Genomic DNA, 20049 nt, shown 5'->3' with positions numbered 1-20049 from the left:
CTGTTGTGTGTTCTTCTTCACATGCTATTGTTTTTCTCCTATTGGTATTTGTGTGTGCGTGCTTGCACCCTACTCACATGTGTTGATTGAGGGCTCACACTGCATTGAAAGTGTCTGCAGGCTCTCCTCATTTGTCTCCAGGGTGAGGTTGGACAGGTATTGTTTGACCTTGCGTGCCATCTGTGCATCCTCGTACAGCTTCTTGGCATTGAGAAAGGAACTCCGTCTGACCCGCTTCTTGTGCCCGCCTGTCTGGGTTACATCCAGGACGGCCGCATTGGCACTGCCCTGGCTGAGTGACCTAAACACACACACACATATTAGAGTTAAAGATGCAGTCGGACTTTAATAGTGTGTAGTATGCTGATGCAGGATCAGATGCAGTCCCTCACGCCGGTTTCACACTGCACGCGTTGGCAGAGCGTAAGCAGCGCAGGATCAGTGCGTACGGTGAGTGGAAGCAGGACACGCGCGTTTTGCTTTCACACTGGCAGTGTTTGACGCGCGTACAGACAGAGTACTCTATAATGGGTAAGTTGGCATTGCTTTATTTCGTTTTCAAATACATTTAAGAGAAAAGACTTGTCAATAAGCTTATTTTATTAATTAGTATATTATATAACTTTTGGTTCATCTTTGTTTTTGTAGTTTGGGCAACAAGTTTATTTTTGGACATTTGTTTTCTTTTTAAATTGATGAAGGTTATTTGATTGACTGTTTAAAACACAATAGATATCATCAATGCGCTTTTGGGGTAAAACTGCTGTGTATTTTGGCCATGATCAATGCATTGTCACTTTAATTCAAAATAGACTGGGCGCCGAAACTATCGCGGCACTGCTGCTCCTGCGCCGCATCTGCGTGCGGTGTGAATGCTCTAATCTGTTAACATGGGCGCCGAAAAAAATACGCGCAGCTTACGCTCTGCTAACGGGTGCAGTGTGAAACCGGCGTCAGTCTTTTTGACATGCAGTAAGTTGCATTCCTTGCAGCTTTAGTACAATCCAAACACTCCATGCATTTCACATCTCAGCCAATCAGGCAGTTAAAATGCGATGTTATATAAACAACAGAAGTATCGTACTAAAACTCTGCATGAGATTTAGGAAGAATCACTGATGATTTCCATTATTTTTGGTCAAATATATATATTTTAAAATTTCTGAGCAAAAGCATTGGACAATTTTTTAACCATTTATTTTATGCTTAAAGGTGATGTGCATAATTTCTGCACCTCTAGCATCATTAAAATCTTTGTATGTTAAGCTAAAACAGGAAAAAGGATATAACCCAGTTAAAACTCAAAAAAGGTCTTATAAAAGGCAGGGTTTGCATCCATACACAATCTTAGTTTAAACTAATAATTATTTTTTTAAATAATGACTAAAGAAAATAATTAAAAAGCAATTAATAAATAAAATAAAATAAAAACACAACACTGCAAATACTTAGTAAAAGACGTGCAGCTACGGTAAGTAGTTTAGCTGGAAGGGGCACGTTAAATCACTTTTGCTAAAAATGGATCATGGGACATCAAATTATTAAATGAGCTGGAACCAAACAACTGTAAATAAATTCATGCATACTGGTGGGGTCATGTTTGTGAAACATTCAAAATCTACGGTGGTAATACAACAGAAACATTAGGATGTCTTTTAGAATGAGGTGAGTTTATTCAATGACCCTGAGTAGCAAAAGTGATGGTGGTCAAATGCTTGGATGGGATCCGTCAGAGCAGAAGCATTCTCAAATGAACCAGAAAAATAAAAATAAAGGATGGTGAGGAGCCAGCCCAAATTAAAGGAGGGGGCACACATGAGGCCAAAGGTGAGAGTTCACCATACTCACCCCAAACTCCTCCATTTCTTCTTCCTGTAAGGGAGAGCCATGAATAGTGAAGCGTGGGGCAGAGGGGGTGGACGAAGAGAGAAATGGGGAAGAGAGAAAGCCATTGAGAGAAAGAGAGGGAGACACACTTAGATGAGGAGAAACAGACCAAGGGTACCAAGGTGAGGTGCACCAGAGACCAAAAGAGAGACAATAACTTCTCTGACAATAATGCAGACAAAGAGTAACATACAGTACACAATGGTTTAACTCTCCTGTACGTAAACATCACAAACACTTCAAAAAACCTTAGTAAAACGCCCGTGTGTGGAAGCGTGAGGTGAGAGCTGTACACATCGCAGTGAGTGGGCACTAAAAGCTACTCAGTGGTGTGAAGAGTCCAGTCTGGAAGAAAGGCAAAGAAGTCATTGTAGCAGTCAAATCAGGAAGGCACTCACCTGGTTCTGAACATCAGAGCTGGGTCCATGTTTACAGCTGCCATCCGGCCTACGTGTCTGATTTCTTTAGCAATCATCCGCAGCTTCTCAAAGTTCACCAAACCGTCCACCTTCGAGTCATTTCCTAGAGTTAGCAATAAAGAAAGGGCGGATATCATGCATTTTTTAAAATAACTTTTTTTTTCCTCAGGTAAACTTATAATGTTGAAGTCATATTATAGGACGTGACCATATTTTACACTCTTGTACTACTATCGCTGCGTCTGCGTATATGCGCTGCGTCTTTAACCCCTAACAAATAAACAAGCACCCTTTGCATGTGAAATAAGAATACTTCAGTAACAGCCTCTTTGTAAACCTTAAATCAAATGCACCGCACAAACTATTAAGATCAGACAGACATAGTCACTGTCCTAATTAGAAACAAACTTTAAAGGATATGCAGAGTTGTAGGTGCTTTTCATGGAATATAAAGGTATTTTATCTATCCGACACAATCTCTTTATTTACTATTACTGACAAATTCCCAAAACCAAAACTAAGTGATGTTCAATAATAAACAAACATGGATACTATACATGCCATCACCTACATCAGTGAGAAGCATCTTACCTTCATGCAGGAAGGTGAGATCCTTCTTGATTACTGGGAAGAGAGGGATAATGGGTGGTTGCAGGTTCTGGCTGTTAAGAAGGTTCCGGTACTTTGCCATATTCCTGGAGGGATCAAATAGGTCTTGAAGATCACTAAACAGCTTCTCATATTTACTGGGCAACTTCTCCCATGTGCCTCTCAGCCTGGACACCGGTGCCAAATTCAGACCACTGGAAAAGACGCACAACGCCATTGTTATTTGAGACACCAAAAAGGGTCTTCAATTTAACCCTACATGTTTTACTCTTGAACTCAAGACTCATTTTACCTGATAATGGCAAACATGGAGTTGAAGTTCTTGCACTCGCGGCAATGCAGTGCAATTTTAATGAAGTGCTTGATGATCTTCATGCGTTTGAGCTGGTTGGGCTCACGCACCACTTCCGTGGCCACCCAGAAGGTCTCCCGATTGATGGCTTCCTCAAAGAGCTTGAGGCTGGGGGGCCCGGTAAGGCGAGTTTTCAGCTTAAACAGGTCATCAATGTACTCTGTGGGCTCAATGGCACAGAACAACTCGAAGGCGCGCATGGACAGCTGGGTCGCCACTTCCACCGTGCTGAGCTGCAGCAGGCTGATATGGCTCTCCCGTAGCAGTTCCTGGGCATCTTCATCCGAGCACAGCGTCTCTGTCTCCATGTTGCTTTTCAGGTAGTACCTACAAGTTAAATGGAGAATAGGCTAATGAGAGGAGAGATCAACAGGTGTCTTAAATGATTTTCCTCTGAAAAGGAAATACTTCAGAAATTGAACAAAATGGCCACAAGGGCTCTAAGGCAGCACCTGCCACTCAGCTGGATCCTGTCGGCCAGTTTGGAGAGTTGTTCAGGAAGTCGCCGCTGCTTGATAACGCCCTCAGGAGTGACTGACACCTCACACAACGAATAGGCTTCAGCGGCAGCAGTCAAGGCAAACTCTCGAATGGCCTGAGCTACAACTTCTTTTGCTGTGGTGTCCTTCCCAATCATGATGTACCGACTTTGCTGGTCTGCCTTGAACACTCGCAATACCTGGTCTGACATGTCTAAAAAAAATAAATAAATAAAAAAAATACAGAGGAAAGGACTCCATTTCAATAATCAAGACCAAAGTATCAATCTTTATCTGGCTGGAAGTCCACTTATTATGTGTTTCCCATGATCATTTTACATTACTAATGACCATATGTCACAGTAAGTCCGAATCTGAACTGATCCACTTCTGGATCAATGTAATCAATTTATGCATTATCTCTACATGAACCACTTGCCCCACTGTGTTCAATATTAACCCATCACCGGAAGCTTCTTGGTGCATATGCATATTCAGAAGACACCTTCACACCAAGCAAACAAATCAACTTTCAATGTCAATCAATCCCATTCTGCAACAATAAGCGACATGAATCAGTGAATAAGAATCAATTAACTAAAGAATTTTGATGAATCCCACCAAATGCAAAGTGTTCACAGATTCAGACCTGATTGAGTCGCAACAAACGGTGCTACATAAAGAACTTTAGATAGCAAACTCAATGTTAAAATTGAGCAGACAATGCTCTGAATATGATTGTGATTAGAAAAATGAGAGTAGTTAAGCCCAACCTAAAGCCACAGCCTAACTCTAACTCTAACACCTATCACTAACATCTGAGTGGGTAATAAGATTTTTTCCCCCCCAGAACCAACAAGAATGCTGAAACCACATTAAGCGTCTTACCAGGTTGGTTGTTGAAGTCGAGTATGCGATGGTGTGACTGCAGCAGGTCAGGGTTGCTTGATGAAAGGTTTCCACTGACAGGAAGAGCAGGAGGGATCTGCTTTGACTGCTTAAGCCCTACAATACTGTCATCCTGAGACTGTCCCACCCCAACGTCACTGTTAACAAACCAGAAGAGTTATAATCTGCAGTGAACCAAATCACCAAAAGAGCTTTCTTTCATCAAGCTCATCTTACTTGTAAGGTTTGGGTGGAAGAATACTGGTCAGTGTCTTGTCGAAGATCTTCTTCAGCTTGTTTCTGCCACCTACGGTGTTGGCCTTGGCTTTTTTACTAGCTTTCTCAAGACCCATGACCTGCTCAACATCCACAGCCAGGTCAGGGATGGAATAACGACTGGCTTTCTTAATGTCCCCAATTTTAGGGATGTGAGGTGCCCCGTTTTTCCTGTCTGGCTCCTCCTCCTGTTCTTGCTCCTGGTCCTGGTCAGGCCTGGCCAGTAGCTCCTTAAACACTAAGAGCAGAGAACACAGCACAGAGGAAGAGTTTTAACAATGTCATCTGACATTTTCAAAGAGCAAATAGTATTTCAAAAGCAACTACATTTTCCCCTACTGCAAGAAGAGAGCTGACTGGCAATTTTTAGATTAAGTGTTGTTTTAGGTATAAATGACTGTCTGTGCAGCTGTGGTAATTTCAGCCAGTGTAACTTACCTAAGAGATTGGTTTTCACAGTAATGGACAGGTGCGTGTTGTTTTTGAGAATCTCGTTGACTTTGGATAGCGGCACATTTTCAAAGTTTTGCCCATTTACCTCTAGTATCTGAAAAAAAAAAAAGATGGAAATCCGAGGTCTCAATCAACATTGCAGCTGGGCCAGTAGATAAATACATATAAAACAATGCTCTGCCCACTTTTTAGTTTTTAGAACATGCACACTTGTTGATTTTGTCATAGACATTTTTTTTTTTTTTAATGGTGACAGTTTACAAGCACCCCCCAGTATTTGGTGTATGTTCCCTTGTTACCAATTATACAAAATAAATTAAATGTAAACTTATTCTATGCAATATTTACTCAAATTAAACTTAAAATCAAATAGTTTATCCATTTATCCAAAGCTGTTGACTTATACAAGGGGGAACTACCACGTCTTTTAATTGGCTAAGCGGACACGGTTATTGTCAATAATCTCAAAAAAGGCTATGTATCAGCTGATTAGCATTCAGAACAATCAACAATCCTTTTGTGGTTCGGAGGGCAAATAGATAGCAACTCATTAAACAGCTTTATGAGCCAAATACTGCACTGAGTGAAGGGCAAAAGAAACAGTGTGACACTCAATTCATCTGAAATCACATTTTCCGCTTGTGTGAAGACATTTAGACAACAGAACAAGTTAGTAGACTGAAATGTATGTACTTTTGTGTTTGAAAGTCAGACTAAATGGAAACAAAATCATTTGTGCTCTTTTTCTTTATGATTTAGTAGTATGCTTTCAATGCTGTGACTAACTCCGCTTTCACTGGTTGACAATGCCAATTACAGATGCTCTCACACAATGTTTTCCACTTCCAGTCCCACAGCACTATTACTGCTGCTAATGCCACAGCAAGTTGCTATTACGGTGTCAATTTAACAACTATTTCTGTAGCCTACATCAGATCCTGCATGGTGCTGGTGTGACATTACCTGATCTCCTCTTTTAAGGCCGGCCTCAGCAGCTTTGCTGCCTGACTCCACGCTGTCAATGAAAATGCGAAAGCCCTTCTCTGAACCCCCCAGCAGGGTGAAGGCCAGGGGGGCTTCCCTCGAGGGTTTTGTCAGGGTCACCACCCGCAGTTTAGCTTTGGCAGCACATGCTATGTTTAACAGTCTTAGGTGCCCACACATTTTCTGGTTCAAAGAAAGGCATTACATGAGATTTTTGCAGTCAACTCAGCCACAAAGGAATTTAAGGTTTTATTGCACACAACTGACCTCTCTCTCCAGATTGTACTCGAACTCCTCAAGAAAATGTGTCATTGCGAGGTCACCCTCAAAGTCGTTGAAGTGATTGTTTACCCACAGCAAGACTACCCGTGTAACCTGATGAAATGTGAGGTTACCAATCGTACATCTCATCGAGAACTGATTGGTTTAAATGCTTGCACAAGTGTGTCTATGTACCTTGTCCCTGAGACTGGGGTCATGGAACCACTCCAACAGTTTCTTGCCCACCACCATGGGGCTTGGCAGGAAGGTGCGGTAGGTAAGCAGGAAGTCCTCGATGTAGGTGGGGTCCACCACCGAGTGCTCTTCTACAAGGTGCATGGTAAGACGCTCTGGCGTGCCCTGTAAAAAACAAATATGCTCTTTAAAAGGATGCCAAAGCAATGCATTTTTACTCCAATTTTGTCCTGTTACTCTCTGATGTGGGGTTGACCAGAAGAACTATGAGTCAGTTTCATTGTTGTTGGGCAAAGTTTCCTCAGCTCCAATCGTTAAGGTATTGGACTTGTAAAATATATTCGATATTCAGTCCATATATGCTTCTACTGTGCTAAGCATATTTCCATGTTTAGGAATCAATAAAAGGCTATGTTCAATGCATCTGTGTAAATCAGGGCAAAAGCCATGTCAATCGAGAGTGCAAGTCAACATTTCCTATTGTTTTTGCAGCGTGGCAACTCGTTATCTCATTGGGATCAATTCAGTCTGCAAACTCACACCTGGAATAAAATATCATTTCTCTTTGCCGAAGTGCCACAAAATAGAGGTGCAGGAAACACTGGTGTAAGTATTAAATCCTTAAGCTTAAGTGAGCTATAAATGGACCTCATGACAGGTAACATCCGTTCTGGCAATATGATTTATGGAAAAATTACAATTCTCTAGTTAGGAATAAGAAAGCCTTTTTTGTCACTTCAGCTACATTTCTGAACATTTCTTTACCTCTGGGTGTGAGAACTTGTCACACTCGTTCTGAGCTGGGTTCTCACCTTGATGACAATGTGTCCTTTTCTGGTGCCTGTGCGGTCAAGCTCACGGTGTTCCTTCACCATCACAATCTCACCCTCCTCTTCCACCTTCTGCATATTTTTCTCAACTTGGTTGAGGATACAGCAGTAATCTTGCTGTGCTATGCAAACAAACTGACAGAGACAGCAAGAGTGAGCAAGACGACACAAACTGTGAGGGGAAAGTAAATCAGTTTTATGATGCAGCAGTATACTCAAAATGATTTCCCCATGATAATTACACCAGTGCGCCGAAACAGAGACAAGATTTCATTATTGCTAATTTTTCACTAATCACCCACATTATTCTCATGCTTAATGAATGGGCAGAGCCTCATCATTTCTGCAGTAAATGAGTCATTACAAACAGCCAAAATAGGTTGGGTGGGGATAAGAGACATTCTTCTTGTTTTTGTTTTTTATCCACAAAAATGTTTAAATCCATTAAGTATTGTTTGACTCACCTGGCAGTCATCCACCTTGGTCTTCATCACCCCCTTCATGTACTCTTTCTCCATAGTGGGGGACACACCGAAGCTGTTGCCCATGCACAGGATTTCCGTCCGGCCATCTGGATGCGTCACCTCCACTGAGCCGTTCAGAATCACAGACCATGAGTCCAGCTACAACAAAGGAACGATGAAAAGTTAACAGTAAGACACAAATATTTTTAATATTATATTACAATTTAAAGGTCCCATATTGTACACCTTTCTGAAGTTTTATTTTAAGTTTTGAAGTCCTTAAGAATATATATTTGCGGTATAAGTACCAAAAACCATCCCAATATATTTTTACTTTGTACTTTCTCAGGAGCTCTGCCAAGAACAGTTCGATTTTGGCCTTTCTAATTAATATTCATGAGCCTCTCTTCTGATTGGCCTGTTGTTTTCTGAGTGATGCTCGGCCAGGCCAACCACAGGTAACTAGGGTCATGTATGCTGGAGCCTGCTGTGGCTTGGTGATGCTCACAACAAGTAAGGTAAATAATAAAATAAAAACACCTGTAATGATGGACATTGCTGAGGGAAATGTTATCCGGCCTTATATGTTCGAGCCGGACTCAGACCCCGAATCGACGACGACAGGAGACAAACAACCGCCTCCTTACTTTCGGCGTTATTGTAAGAGTATTATAATTACCATTACATCAATGCTGCACGCAGATTTAACATTAGCTAATTTAAACTGTAAACAAACTCAGACTTTTTTTTTTGTCAAATTCGATTTAAATCTCCAAAATATGTACGTTAATAGCTAGTTATACACTTAACTGCTTTATAATATGTAACGTTAGCAGACAGACACCGAATGCAGTAAGCTATGTAACTATTGCTTTCCTACTGATACAGTAAGTTGACGTGCTACAATTTCTTTTACAATGTAACTTTTTTCTGTAAAAGGTGTACTTGTGGTAATTGTGCAAGGATGCCCACAGAACGCGAGAACATATGCTGCAATTGACGCCCAAGGTAAACTTGTAATACTATGAACTGTAGGGACTGCAGCATCTTTGAGGAGTAGCTTTGAAAAACCATTGAACTGTGCCTGATTGACGAAGCTGTCACTTGTGAAATATCCAGAACAGACGGTTAAGGTCGAACTAAATTGCTGTGGTGTTTCTGAATAAATAAACATTAGCCACTATTCTCTTATATTAATGTTGTTCGGAAGCCTGTGCAATGATGTAGTTTTGTGACGGTGGGCAGTGTTTGGTGACTGAAGGCGGTGACTGAGTAGTTCTGACGTCACATTTATACGGAAGTCACAACGGCTCGTGAAAAGGCACAGCTACTTTATGCAGGCTGTGTGCATTTGTCTGTGGATTGACTGTTTTGAAACTTACTGGTAGTTACATAGCCCCTTGACCTCTGTTATCATGAAAAAAGGAATTTTCAGTTTTTACAATCGGGGACCTTTAAATCATTTTCAGGATGCAATACGTAATATAAACCTTTGTGGTAAAATACAAAACTTGTGCACATGGACTTGGGTATGTGCTGTTCCTTTTTTTTTTTTTGAGAACATTTAACAGCAAAGAACTTGTCATCACAGTGAACTATATGAGCCTCAAGCTCTATCCTGCTTTCAATTATATGGATGCATTAGGGGAGAAAATGGCTCTTTTTGGCATGTCAATACTGAGATAAGGAGATAAGTGATTCCCGCTGTACCCCGGGCATCTTGTAATCTCAAGATGCTGAATGCTGGCATCCATTGAGGTTTAACAGTGCAGAAGCTGAATGGCTGATTGGATGTGACGAAAGGGGGGTGGCAGTACATGTAGGCAGTTCCACAGAATCAGCACAAGACTGAAGTGAAAGCTGATGAAATATTAAAGGTGAATGACATAACTTCAAATCTTTTTTTTTTTTTTTTTACAGGATTAGGGTTAAAGAAAGAACTAAAATTGGGTCACTGTGAAAAGCTAGGCCAATAGCTATCATTGTAGGAAAAAGTGCTGGGTATGTACTATACATACTAGGCCACACATATAGGTTAAAGGTTAAATTGTGGCTTCAAGTAAGTGCAGAAAAGCTAAAGCCATGTCACGGTAAGTCTGACCGACCTCTTCGCCATCATTAAGGACGACTGTGCCGGCCCGTTCCACCACAGCAAACACCATGACAGCACAAAGCTCCCTCCTGACGGACATGGTCATGTTGGCAAAGGCCGGTAGCTGGTGCATGAACTCCAACAGTTGCTCTGAAGAAACAGAGTGAGAAAAAAGAAGTGAAAGATACATTTAAGACTAAGTGAGATATATGAGAGTCTTTGAAAGTCTCTCATTGTTATTTGTTCTCTCTATCAGATGCAGTTTGTTCTTCTCACATGGAGAACGGAAAACATTCTTTCCACTGATATAAAAATAACAGCAACCAAGCAATGAATGCATTATTAATACGAAGCTATTTCTGACAATCGGCTAATCCTGCTATGCAATATACAGGACATATTATACATGACAAAATCTATTTCCACCGTGACAGAGAATTAAACAGAAAGTAGTTTTTTCAACTATAGACACTTCCAAGGGGTTGATTTTTATTAAAAATAACAGATTTTTACAACAAACAATGTTTTGTTTTTTTCTTTTTATTATATGGATGTCAAAATAAAGCTGTCTTAAACTTAGAAAACTTTTAATAAAAATAGCTTTGATTTTTAAAAACTACAGTATGATGATCAAAACTAAGAGTAAAATAAACCATTTAAATATTTAGTGCATGGAAATAATTTCTTTAATTATCAATTTATAGACATATTACAACTGTCCCTCAGTTGCTGTCATTTCCGTTACAGTTTTATCAAAAGTTGATCTAGTTGATAACAGTGTCAGTGAAGAGCTCAAGATAAAATTTAGGACATGCAATGTGAAAAGAAAAATACATTTTAAGATAATTAATTGTGTATTAAGAATAAAATGGAGCTTGCCTTTTTATTTCAATAAGGCTTAATGTGAATTTCACCGCAGAATCTTATTAAATACAACACGCCATTTGATGTGGCAGAAATGACACTGTGATGGAAATAATGACCTTCAGAAAAAGTGTATGTACATCAGTTCCTGTGATGTACATATACAGTATACACTTATGAACATTGTTATTGGACATTTTAAATCAGTTAGTGAGAATGTCTAATGTGTGTTTAATTGTCTTACAGTCTACAGTGCCAAAAGTACTTAGTGAAATACCCATTTCCATATTTTTGGCAAGATTGCCTGTCTCATTTTGACAGCCTAGCCAAGCCTAGTCTATACAGTGTGTTTGTCATTTTGTTGCACAGAACACAGTACATTAAACCTCTCATCCATCCATTCATTCCAACATGATCATTATTTTACAATCAATATGAACGACTGGAACTGACCAGCAATATAACAGTTTTTCTATAGTAAGTTAAATGTTATTCTTTTCATGCTTGACAGACCAACTAAATCAAGTATTTGGTTTTAGCTAGTGTGACAGGGGGCTGCCCAAAAGTCCTGAGTAATTCAATTGAAATCAAGAAGAGTAAAGACAAGAGATTTTGGATTTTGCTCATGGCCTATCTGGGTACTCGATGACCTGTGCCTGGCACGGCACCACTGAAGCGTAGCTGTGGAAGCAGCTAAGCCAATCAAATTTTAATGCGCTCCGAGAGACTCGGCTGAGAGGGTGACCTACAAAAAAACAACACGTCTCCCCCACATGCTTTTCTTTTGTAGTCTTCCCGACCTTTTGTTGCCTTCTTTTCCTGGTAAATTATTTCATTGCTTTCGAGAATCTCCACTTTCTTCCTCCAGCCAATTCTAGTGTTTGCATTATGTTCTAGCAATTGCCAATGCTATTCAGGGTTATATGGGAATCGCTCACCTATGTCATCATCCGTTCGGTCCATGGGGTCTTTTTCCAGACAGTCCCGGACGATATCTCGACTCATGAGGGGATCTGAGGCCCGTTCAATATCTTCCTCATCGTCATCCTCCTCGGAGTCAACGGCCGTCTCGGGCAGGCCACTGAGGTCCATGTCGCCGGGCTCACTCTCGGTGGCCTATGAGTAAGAAAACTTCAGTCAGTCATAATAAAATTATTTTTGTTTTAGATTCGTAAGTCACTGTGGTGTTTCTGCAAAATTAATACATTTATCCTGAACCCTGAAACTGATCACTGACCTAGCATCAGTAATTAAACCGATTTTAAAAGTATATACATTTATATAAAGCACAGACCTCAAAAAAGAGATTAAAGGCTAAAGAAAACCAATTCCTTTCCATTAATTCAGAATCAAAAGCAGAAACCCTAGAGACAAAAAAAAAAAAATGAAAAATTCTAAGGCGGCAACAAACAACCAAATAACCAAGCACAGGTAGCAATAGCAATATTTTCTAAATAATAAAATACAGAGATAGATGTTTGAAATCCATGTTTGAGAAAATACAACCCAATACTTCCCCAGCACATGGCCTAACCTTAGAAGGTAGGCAACAAAAGAAAGACCCATCCCGTCATGTACGCCACAATCTCCTGTCGAAACCAACCCTGATTCTCTCACCTGACCGAGGAGCCCCAGCGACGCTCTATTCCTCCCTGCAACTGCCCACAATGTCGCCTTCACCAACTGCTTGTAGATGCCGGGTCCCAGCCGCATTTTTAGAGCTCAGGCTTCCAGCCACTTTTAATTTTTTAAACCTCTCGATCTGGGCTCACACAAACGCATGTCATTTAGACTTAACTGACCTGCATTACTCATCAAATATTCAGACGGTGCCGAAAGCAGCCACTCAGAGGGCGACTGGGGCGGGGCGTTGTGAGGCTGGGCTCTTCTTTAGGGTGGAGACAGGGGAGTGGGGGAGGATGGCGGTGACAGGTGGCAAAATGCACTAATATAAAAAAGAGAGGGCTATCTATCACATAGCATCCCTTTTAAGATGGTCAACACAACTTGGGGGAATAGATCACCTAAAAATAATAATTCTGTCATCATTTATTCACCCTCATGCTGTTCCAAACCTGTATGACTTTCTTTATTCCCCAGAACACAAAAGGAGAAACACCTAAGAGTGTTTTCCATGTGATTACAATAAATGTTGACTGAAGCTTTTAAGTATTTTAAGCAAAGCACCATAAAAATATCACACAACAAAAATAAATAAATAAAAAACTTGTGCACAGTGTTAGGTTTAAAAACAACAACAACATGCTTTGTGTGAGAAACTGACCACAATTTAATTTTTTTTTATTAAAAATCTTGACATCTGTTCATAAGAGAAGTGGCAATGTCCTCTTCTTAAAGGAGAACTCCGGCGCAAAATGAACCTTTGGTCTAATAAAACATTGGTACCTAGTCAACCGTTCTCTGAGATTTGTTTTCATGATAATCGAATGTAAAGAGTTTTATCTCGAAAAACTGTTTAGCGTATAACGCTAGTAATGGGGGCATACAATAAGTAAAAAGAAATCGCTAGTTTATACCACTAACAAGGCTCAAAATAGCCCCACACGAACAAAGTAACAGAATGAGGGTCCCTACATGCAAAACGAAGCATTGAGAACTTTGTAAGTGTACAGACCGTTTAATAAGAAGATAAAGATAAAGACAGTCCACTTCGTGTATACAGACAGGAGCCATCTTTGGAAAACAGTCTCGACTAATCAAACCACGAACGCCATTCATACAGTTCAGCTCAATTAGCACGTCGTTCGTGGTTTGATTAGTCGGTATGAAAGTTCTCAATGCTTCGTTTTGCATGTAGGGACCCTCATTATGTTACTGTGTTCGTGTGGGGCTATTTTGAGCCTTGTTAGTGGTATAAACTAGCGATTTCTTTTTACTTATTAAATGTCCCCATTACTAGCGTTATACGCTAAACAGTTTTTAGAGATAAAATTCTTTACATTCGATTATCATGAAAACAAATCTCAGAGAACAGTTGACTAGGTACCAATGTTTTATTAGACCAAAGGTTCATTTTGTGCCGGAGTTCTCCTTTAAGCAAATGATTCTTCTCAATCAGATTTTTTTAATAAATCGTATTCCTTTCCATACTGGACTGATATGGTTTACAAGTCCAAATTAATGATCTGACTCAATGATCTGGTCACTAAAATAACAACTTAAATTTCAATCTGTTCCTGAAAAAAAAAACTACTGTATGGCCTCAGAGTATGGAAGCAAATAAGAGACATAACTATTTGAAATTTAACAGCCACTGAATACTTAGTTTTGAAATATTTTATTTTGAAAAACATTTATCTGAATTTATTTGCTCTGAATTCACCCCTTTGAAATTATTTTACTTTGGAAACCATGTGCTATCTGAATTTATTTGTTTCGAATTTACCTCTGGCATTTAAATAGGCCTATGAAAATTCTTGATTTCCATTTTAAAAACCTGAATTTCGATGAATATTTTTCAATGCTCACAAATTCAGATACAAAAAAAAAAATCAACTTACAGAATTTCAGATAAAATAGATTCAGGTTGATCAAATTCAGCTGCTCAAATTCAGATCGAATAATTCAAGTTAAATATTCACATGGTAACATCCGGGCTACCCAGGATAGGCCACGCCCACACCGGGGGGAAAACAACCCAACCGTCTCCATTGATTTGCATTGCGAGAGGCTGCCTCGTCATTTATGACTTATATAACAAAAAACAAAACAATGTCTAAAAGCTGTTGTGAGACAAGGTGTACAGCAAACAAGCTAAATAACCAAGATATTATTTTTTATAGGCTGTCGACCCCAAAAACGATTTGTTTAGGACATAAAAGTGGATCAATTGAGAAAGAGCGCAACTATTTCTCGAACTACTCTGAGAACTACGCCCACTGGAACGTGACATGATATTGTAAAAAAAAACACACAAAAAAACATTCATAATTTTAACCATGTCGATTGCTTATTTCACCACCCTATGTGAACCTGAGAAGAGGAGATATATTACATTTACCCATTCTTCCTGCTGATGCTTCACGTCTTATTGCCTGTAGCCTATCTACTTTTGTCTCCTTAAAGGCTGGCTTTTACGGTTCGGAAGCTTATAAAAATGTATTTCTGTTTTTTTCAGCTTGTTTGCTGAACACCTTGTCACACAGCAGCTTTTAGGCATTTTTCTGTCTTTTGTTATATGTTATAAGGAGGCAGCCTCTCGCAATGCAAAGTCAATGGAGACGGTTGGATTGTTTCCCCTCGGTGTGGGCGTGGCCTAAACACGCTCTGTCTCTACACAGGCTCAGCTGTTTTTCCTATCCTGGGTAGCCCGAATGTTACCATGTGAATATTTAACTTGAATTTTTCGATCTGAATTTGAGCAGTCGAATTTGATCAACCTGAATCTATTTTATCTGAAATTCTGTAAGTTGATTTTTTTTTTTTATCTGAATTTGTGAGCATTGAAAAATATTCATCGAAATTCAGGTTTTTAAAATGGAAATCAAGATTTTTCATAAGCCTATTTATATGTCAGAGGTAAATTCGAAACAAATAAATTCAGATAGCACATGGTTTCCAAAGTAAAATAATTTCAAAGGGGTGAATTCAGAGCAAATAAATTCAGATAAATGTTTTTCAAAATAAAATATTTCAAAACTAAGTATTCAGTGGCTGTTAAATTTCAAATAGTTATGTCTCTTATTTGCTTCCATATCAAAGATGCTCAGGTCATAGGAACCAATTTTATGGTTGTTTACATCCTTTTTTGAAGCTTAATGGCTCAATGTAATTGAATAAAAAAGATCATTTCTCCTTGTGTGTTCAATGTAACAAGGTCATACAGATCTGGAATGACGTCGGTAAGTAAACGAACACAGGGAGAACTGTTTCTTTAAGGTCCTCATGAAAACCTCCATGAGCTCACAGATGCTCGAAAACTCTGTGGCACACATTTGTCCAGGAGCTCGGACTGGAGTTAAAACATGAACACGGATCTATGAATGAGCAGTATTTACAAAGTACAATGACAGACAATCTCAAACGCTATATCCATCAATTCGCAGGAAACCCCAGTAATTCCCTACTCTCGACTGTGAATTAAATATGCATTCTCTAGGCAGTTAGCTACTGGTGCATGGCGACTGGATATCTATGTGCTTAAACAACAACAATCTTGTTGAAGAAAGGTATCAATGACTGTTGATTAATGCGGTTTCAAGATCTTAAAATCAATACACTAAGCAGTCACCCATTAGCTGAACCTTTTGGGATTTACATTACATCACATCTTCATCCAGACATGCCAGGTTGATGACTCGCTTCAGCTCATTAAGCCTTGAAGAAACCGAACGCACTCAAGTCACATCTTGACAAACCAACTACGCCACGTCAGGGTCGTCCAATCAGTTTCCCTCCTGTACTTTGAGGAGATGCAAATCAAACACCACCACTAATGCAGGCTGAGCAGGGGTCGAGCTGGCTTCTCTTATGAAAACCGTTTAAGAGCTAATCAGGAAAGACAAACATAGGGGCTGATAATACATTGTAGCCGATGAAAGTACCAATTTATCTTTCAAACTGCCATGTCTGGTGCGATCCATAGCTCTGTTTGGGCGGCTAAGATGAGCGTGAAGGGAACATTCATTTTTTAGTAGGGCTATTCTTGGATCAATGCTTTCAAGCCTCCCTGAAGAACCTGCATCATTATTTATTCAAATGTTAAAAAAAAAGTGACCGTTTTGACAGTCACATTGAGGATATGGGCCAATAATCTTGACAATAGAGGCCTGAAGTACTGTACGATATCTGGAGCCCAAAAGTCTCTTCTATTGTGTATTATTTTGTGTGGTTGGATAAAAATAATAAATTTAAATTGAGGTAAATGTTAAATTAGAAAATAAGCATTATTTCAAAAAGTGAGACTGAATTTTTTTTTTTTATTATTTAAGATTAAATTATACACTATCATTCAAAACTTTCGAGTTAGGAGGATTTTTAAAACATAAATTAATACTTTTATTCAGGGAGGATGCATTAAATTGATCAAAAGTGAATGTAAAGACATTCATAATGTTACAATAGATTTCTATTTCCAATAAATGTTCTTTTGAACTTTCTATTCATCAAAGAATTCTGATAAGAATCACGGTTTCCACAAAAATATTAAGCAGCACAATTGTTTTCAATATTTAAAAAAATAACAAATACAGAAATACAACAAGAATACATAACATTTTTTATTATATTAAAATAGAAAACATTTATATTATTTTGTAGTAATGTTTAACAGTATTACTGTTTTTAGTGTATTTTTGATGAAACGCATCTTTTAAAAAATCGTACCGACGTCAAATTGTTTTAGTTTAAAACTTTTGGAACCTACTGTACCTACAGTACAACAGGAAAACATTGTGTTCGATTTGAAAAAAATCAACTTATAATGACTTGCTCTGTTAATGCACTTCAACAGGCTTATTGATATGTTGTACACCATTGGTTGGTGCAGAGGTCAGGGGTCAATGAAAGGCTAGTTATGTTCAATTAAGTTTTATGAGATGGCAACATTTTCTTTCACCCAGTGTTCAAAAACTACAAAAAACACTAAGTGTAACTAATTCAGATTTCAAATTAAGCAACAAGTCACAAGAGCCTATTCATTGCAGTAATTTTGCCACGGGTATGTGATGCTCTTAGGCATAATGCACAACCTTTTGGGGTTTATTGCTTTTGTAAAATGGCAATATAATAAAAGACCATGATGTTCAATAAATTATAAAAAGTATTAATTATAATTAACAGTTTTTACATTAAGTAATATAGTGATACACAGCAATTAATTAGCTTAACTGTAGGCTGTTTATGGTTGCCAGGCAAACACAAGAATAAAAGAATGTACAATTTTAGCTTCAAGCGCTACTCATCCAATCAGAATTTAGAGATGAAACAATCCATTTTATATTGACAACATTTCATTCAGCCTGCTCTTGTTTTATGAGGCGTGGACCGCAAGGAGAGGTGAGGAGCATTGTAGTAAAGTGTGGTGTAGAGCAGGGAGATCACAACATCTTTTCACGAGGACACAGTCCAGCTGTTAATGAGCCTTTAACAGATGGCCATCAGGCCAGGATCAAGGACACTGCATAAACTGAATTATCTCCCATACACCTTTGCACACAGGCCGCCGCAAAACATCCGCAAACACATCACGCAAGGAAATCAATTAAACAGCCAAGCAAATACCAAGCCAAACACAATTAATACGATTAATGGAGGAAAACATAGACATTTTAAAGACCGACACAAATATGTAAAAGGGAAAAGGGGTTCTTCTGTTTTAATCTCCTTGGCTCAGTTTCACAGGTCATTGGCTCAGGTTTTGGAATAGTGACAAATGTTTAGTGACAAATGTTTATCAGGGGACATGCATACTGATAAAATATGTACCTTGAATACACTGTAAGAAGATTTGGATAAACGCATCTGCCAAATGAATAAAACGTAAATGAATGAAATTAATAAAGAGGGATAAAAATTGCATGCACATTAAAGAAATAGTTAAAAATTGTTAAAATGTTTGGGATCAGTAAGATTTAAAAAAAAAATGTTTTAAAAGAAGCATCTTATGCTCACCAAGTCTGCATTTATTTGATCCAAAATACAGTTAAAACAGTAATATTGTGAAATATCATTCAAAATAGCTTTTCTATTTGAATATATTTTAAAATGTGATTTATTCCTGTGATGACAAAGCTGAATTTTTCAAGCTGACATTACTCTAGTCTTTAGTGTCACATCCTTCAAAAATCATTCTAATATACTGATTAAGTGCTCAAGAAACATTTATTATTATTATAAATGTTGAAAACCATTGTGTACAATTTTTTTCAGGATTCTTTAATGAATTCTTATTTAAAATAGAAAGCTATTGTTACATCATTAATGTCTTTGCTGTCACTTTTGATCAATTTAATGCATTCTTGCTGAATAAAAGTATTAATTTGAAGTGTTTAAAAAAAAATCTTACTGACACAAAACTTTTGAACGGTAGTATAATGTAACAAAAGCTTTTTATTTCAGATAAATGCTGTTCTTTTGAATTTTCTATTTATCAAAGAATCCTGAAAAACTTTGTGCACAACTGTTTCAACATTGAAAATAATAAGAAATGTTTCTTGAACACCAAATCAGCAGATCATGTGAAACTGAAGCCTGGAGTAATGATGCTGAAAATTCAGCTTCGACAGTACAGGAATAAAATACATTCAAATTGAAAACAGTTTAACAAGTTATTTTAAATTGCAATTATATCTCACAATATTGCTTTTTACTGTATTTTTGATCAAATAAATGCAGCCTTGGAGAGCATAAGAGAATTCTTTCAGGTGACACGGAACAACATGAGAGCCAAGAAATGTTTTATTTGTTGGCAAACCTTTAAGTCCTAGCTGCATTAGTCACTGAGGAGGAATAAACCAGTAAAAATTGTCAACTGCTGTCAGTTCAGAACATGAAGTATGTGTCCCATTTTGATGGCATTTGTCACAAAGCTGCTACTCCCACGTTCCCCAAAGACAAGGTGTCTAGCAAGGAATGGTGTTGTCACCTGGTAAATGTCCGACAGGCTGCTGCTCCCAGAATCACTGGTGATGCTACATCCTGAGTGGCTGGAGGAAACGTGTGTCACCTGCGGGTGAATCCCGTCTGCCAGGTGTAACCTGCTGAAGTCTGCCGGCAGCTGCACATGGAAACAAACAGAGTGTCAGGATGTACAACTGACTGACCATAAGTCCATAATCCATATACATCCGGCAATGCATCTAATAACCATGACAGCCAACCAGCCAACCTGTTCATTGACATTTATCCAAGATTTTCTTCCTGTATATGACCTCAAAGCGAATAGATATAGACTTAAAGCAACAAAGTTCTGATCTTGATTTCATTGGACTTTTAAAATGTCAAAGATTGCAGTGTGGCTTTTTTGCTAAAGTTCA

At 38.6% G+C, this 20049-nt stretch overlaps 1 protein-coding gene across 9 annotated transcripts in view; it reads right to left on the bottom strand.

Annotated features, from left to right (window-relative positions):
* The window catches only part of rapgef2b (Rap guanine nucleotide exchange factor 2b), a 123412-nt gene that overhangs the window by 7868 nt on the left and 95495 nt on the right, over positions 1-20049 (bottom strand). For 6 of the 9 annotated variants that reach the window (XM_056257234.1, XM_056257229.1, XM_056257233.1 and 3 more), the window contains 17 exons: positions 19659-19790; positions 11992-12169; positions 10203-10339; positions 8098-8256; positions 7616-7768; positions 6804-6968; positions 6615-6722; positions 6327-6530; positions 5349-5457; positions 4872-5148; positions 4635-4792; positions 3720-3960; positions 3208-3594; positions 2898-3109; positions 2286-2409; positions 1849-1872; positions 78-301 (listed from right to left, as the gene is read on the bottom strand). In XM_056257234.1, the coding sequence (XP_056113209.1) occupies positions 78-301; positions 1849-1872; positions 2286-2409; positions 2898-3109; positions 3208-3594; positions 3720-3960; positions 4635-4792; positions 4872-5148; positions 5349-5457; positions 6327-6530; positions 6615-6722; positions 6804-6968; positions 7616-7768; positions 8098-8256; positions 10203-10339; positions 11992-12169; positions 19659-19790 (2992 nt within the window). Of the gene's footprint in view, positions 1-77; positions 302-1848; positions 1873-2285; positions 2410-2897; positions 3110-3207; positions 3595-3719; positions 3961-4634; positions 4793-4871; positions 5149-5348; positions 5458-6326; positions 6531-6614; positions 6723-6803; positions 6969-7615; positions 7769-8097; positions 8257-10202; positions 10340-11991; positions 12170-12670; positions 12782-18499; positions 18540-19658; positions 19791-20049 lie in introns of those variants that run through there. The other 3 variants (XM_056257238.1, XM_056257237.1, XM_056257232.1) reach the window with 3 other exon arrangements.

The sequence above is a fragment of the Rhinichthys klamathensis genome, unplaced genomic scaffold, assembly GCF_029890125.1.
Source record: "Rhinichthys klamathensis goyatoka isolate OS25496 unplaced genomic scaffold, OSU_Roscu_1.1 h1tg000136l_1, whole genome shotgun sequence".
NCBI lineage: Eukaryota > Metazoa > Chordata > Actinopteri > Cypriniformes > Leuciscidae > Rhinichthys > Rhinichthys klamathensis.
The sequence above is the reverse complement of the archived record's forward strand: the minus strand, read 5'-3'. Positions and strand labels throughout refer to the sequence as shown.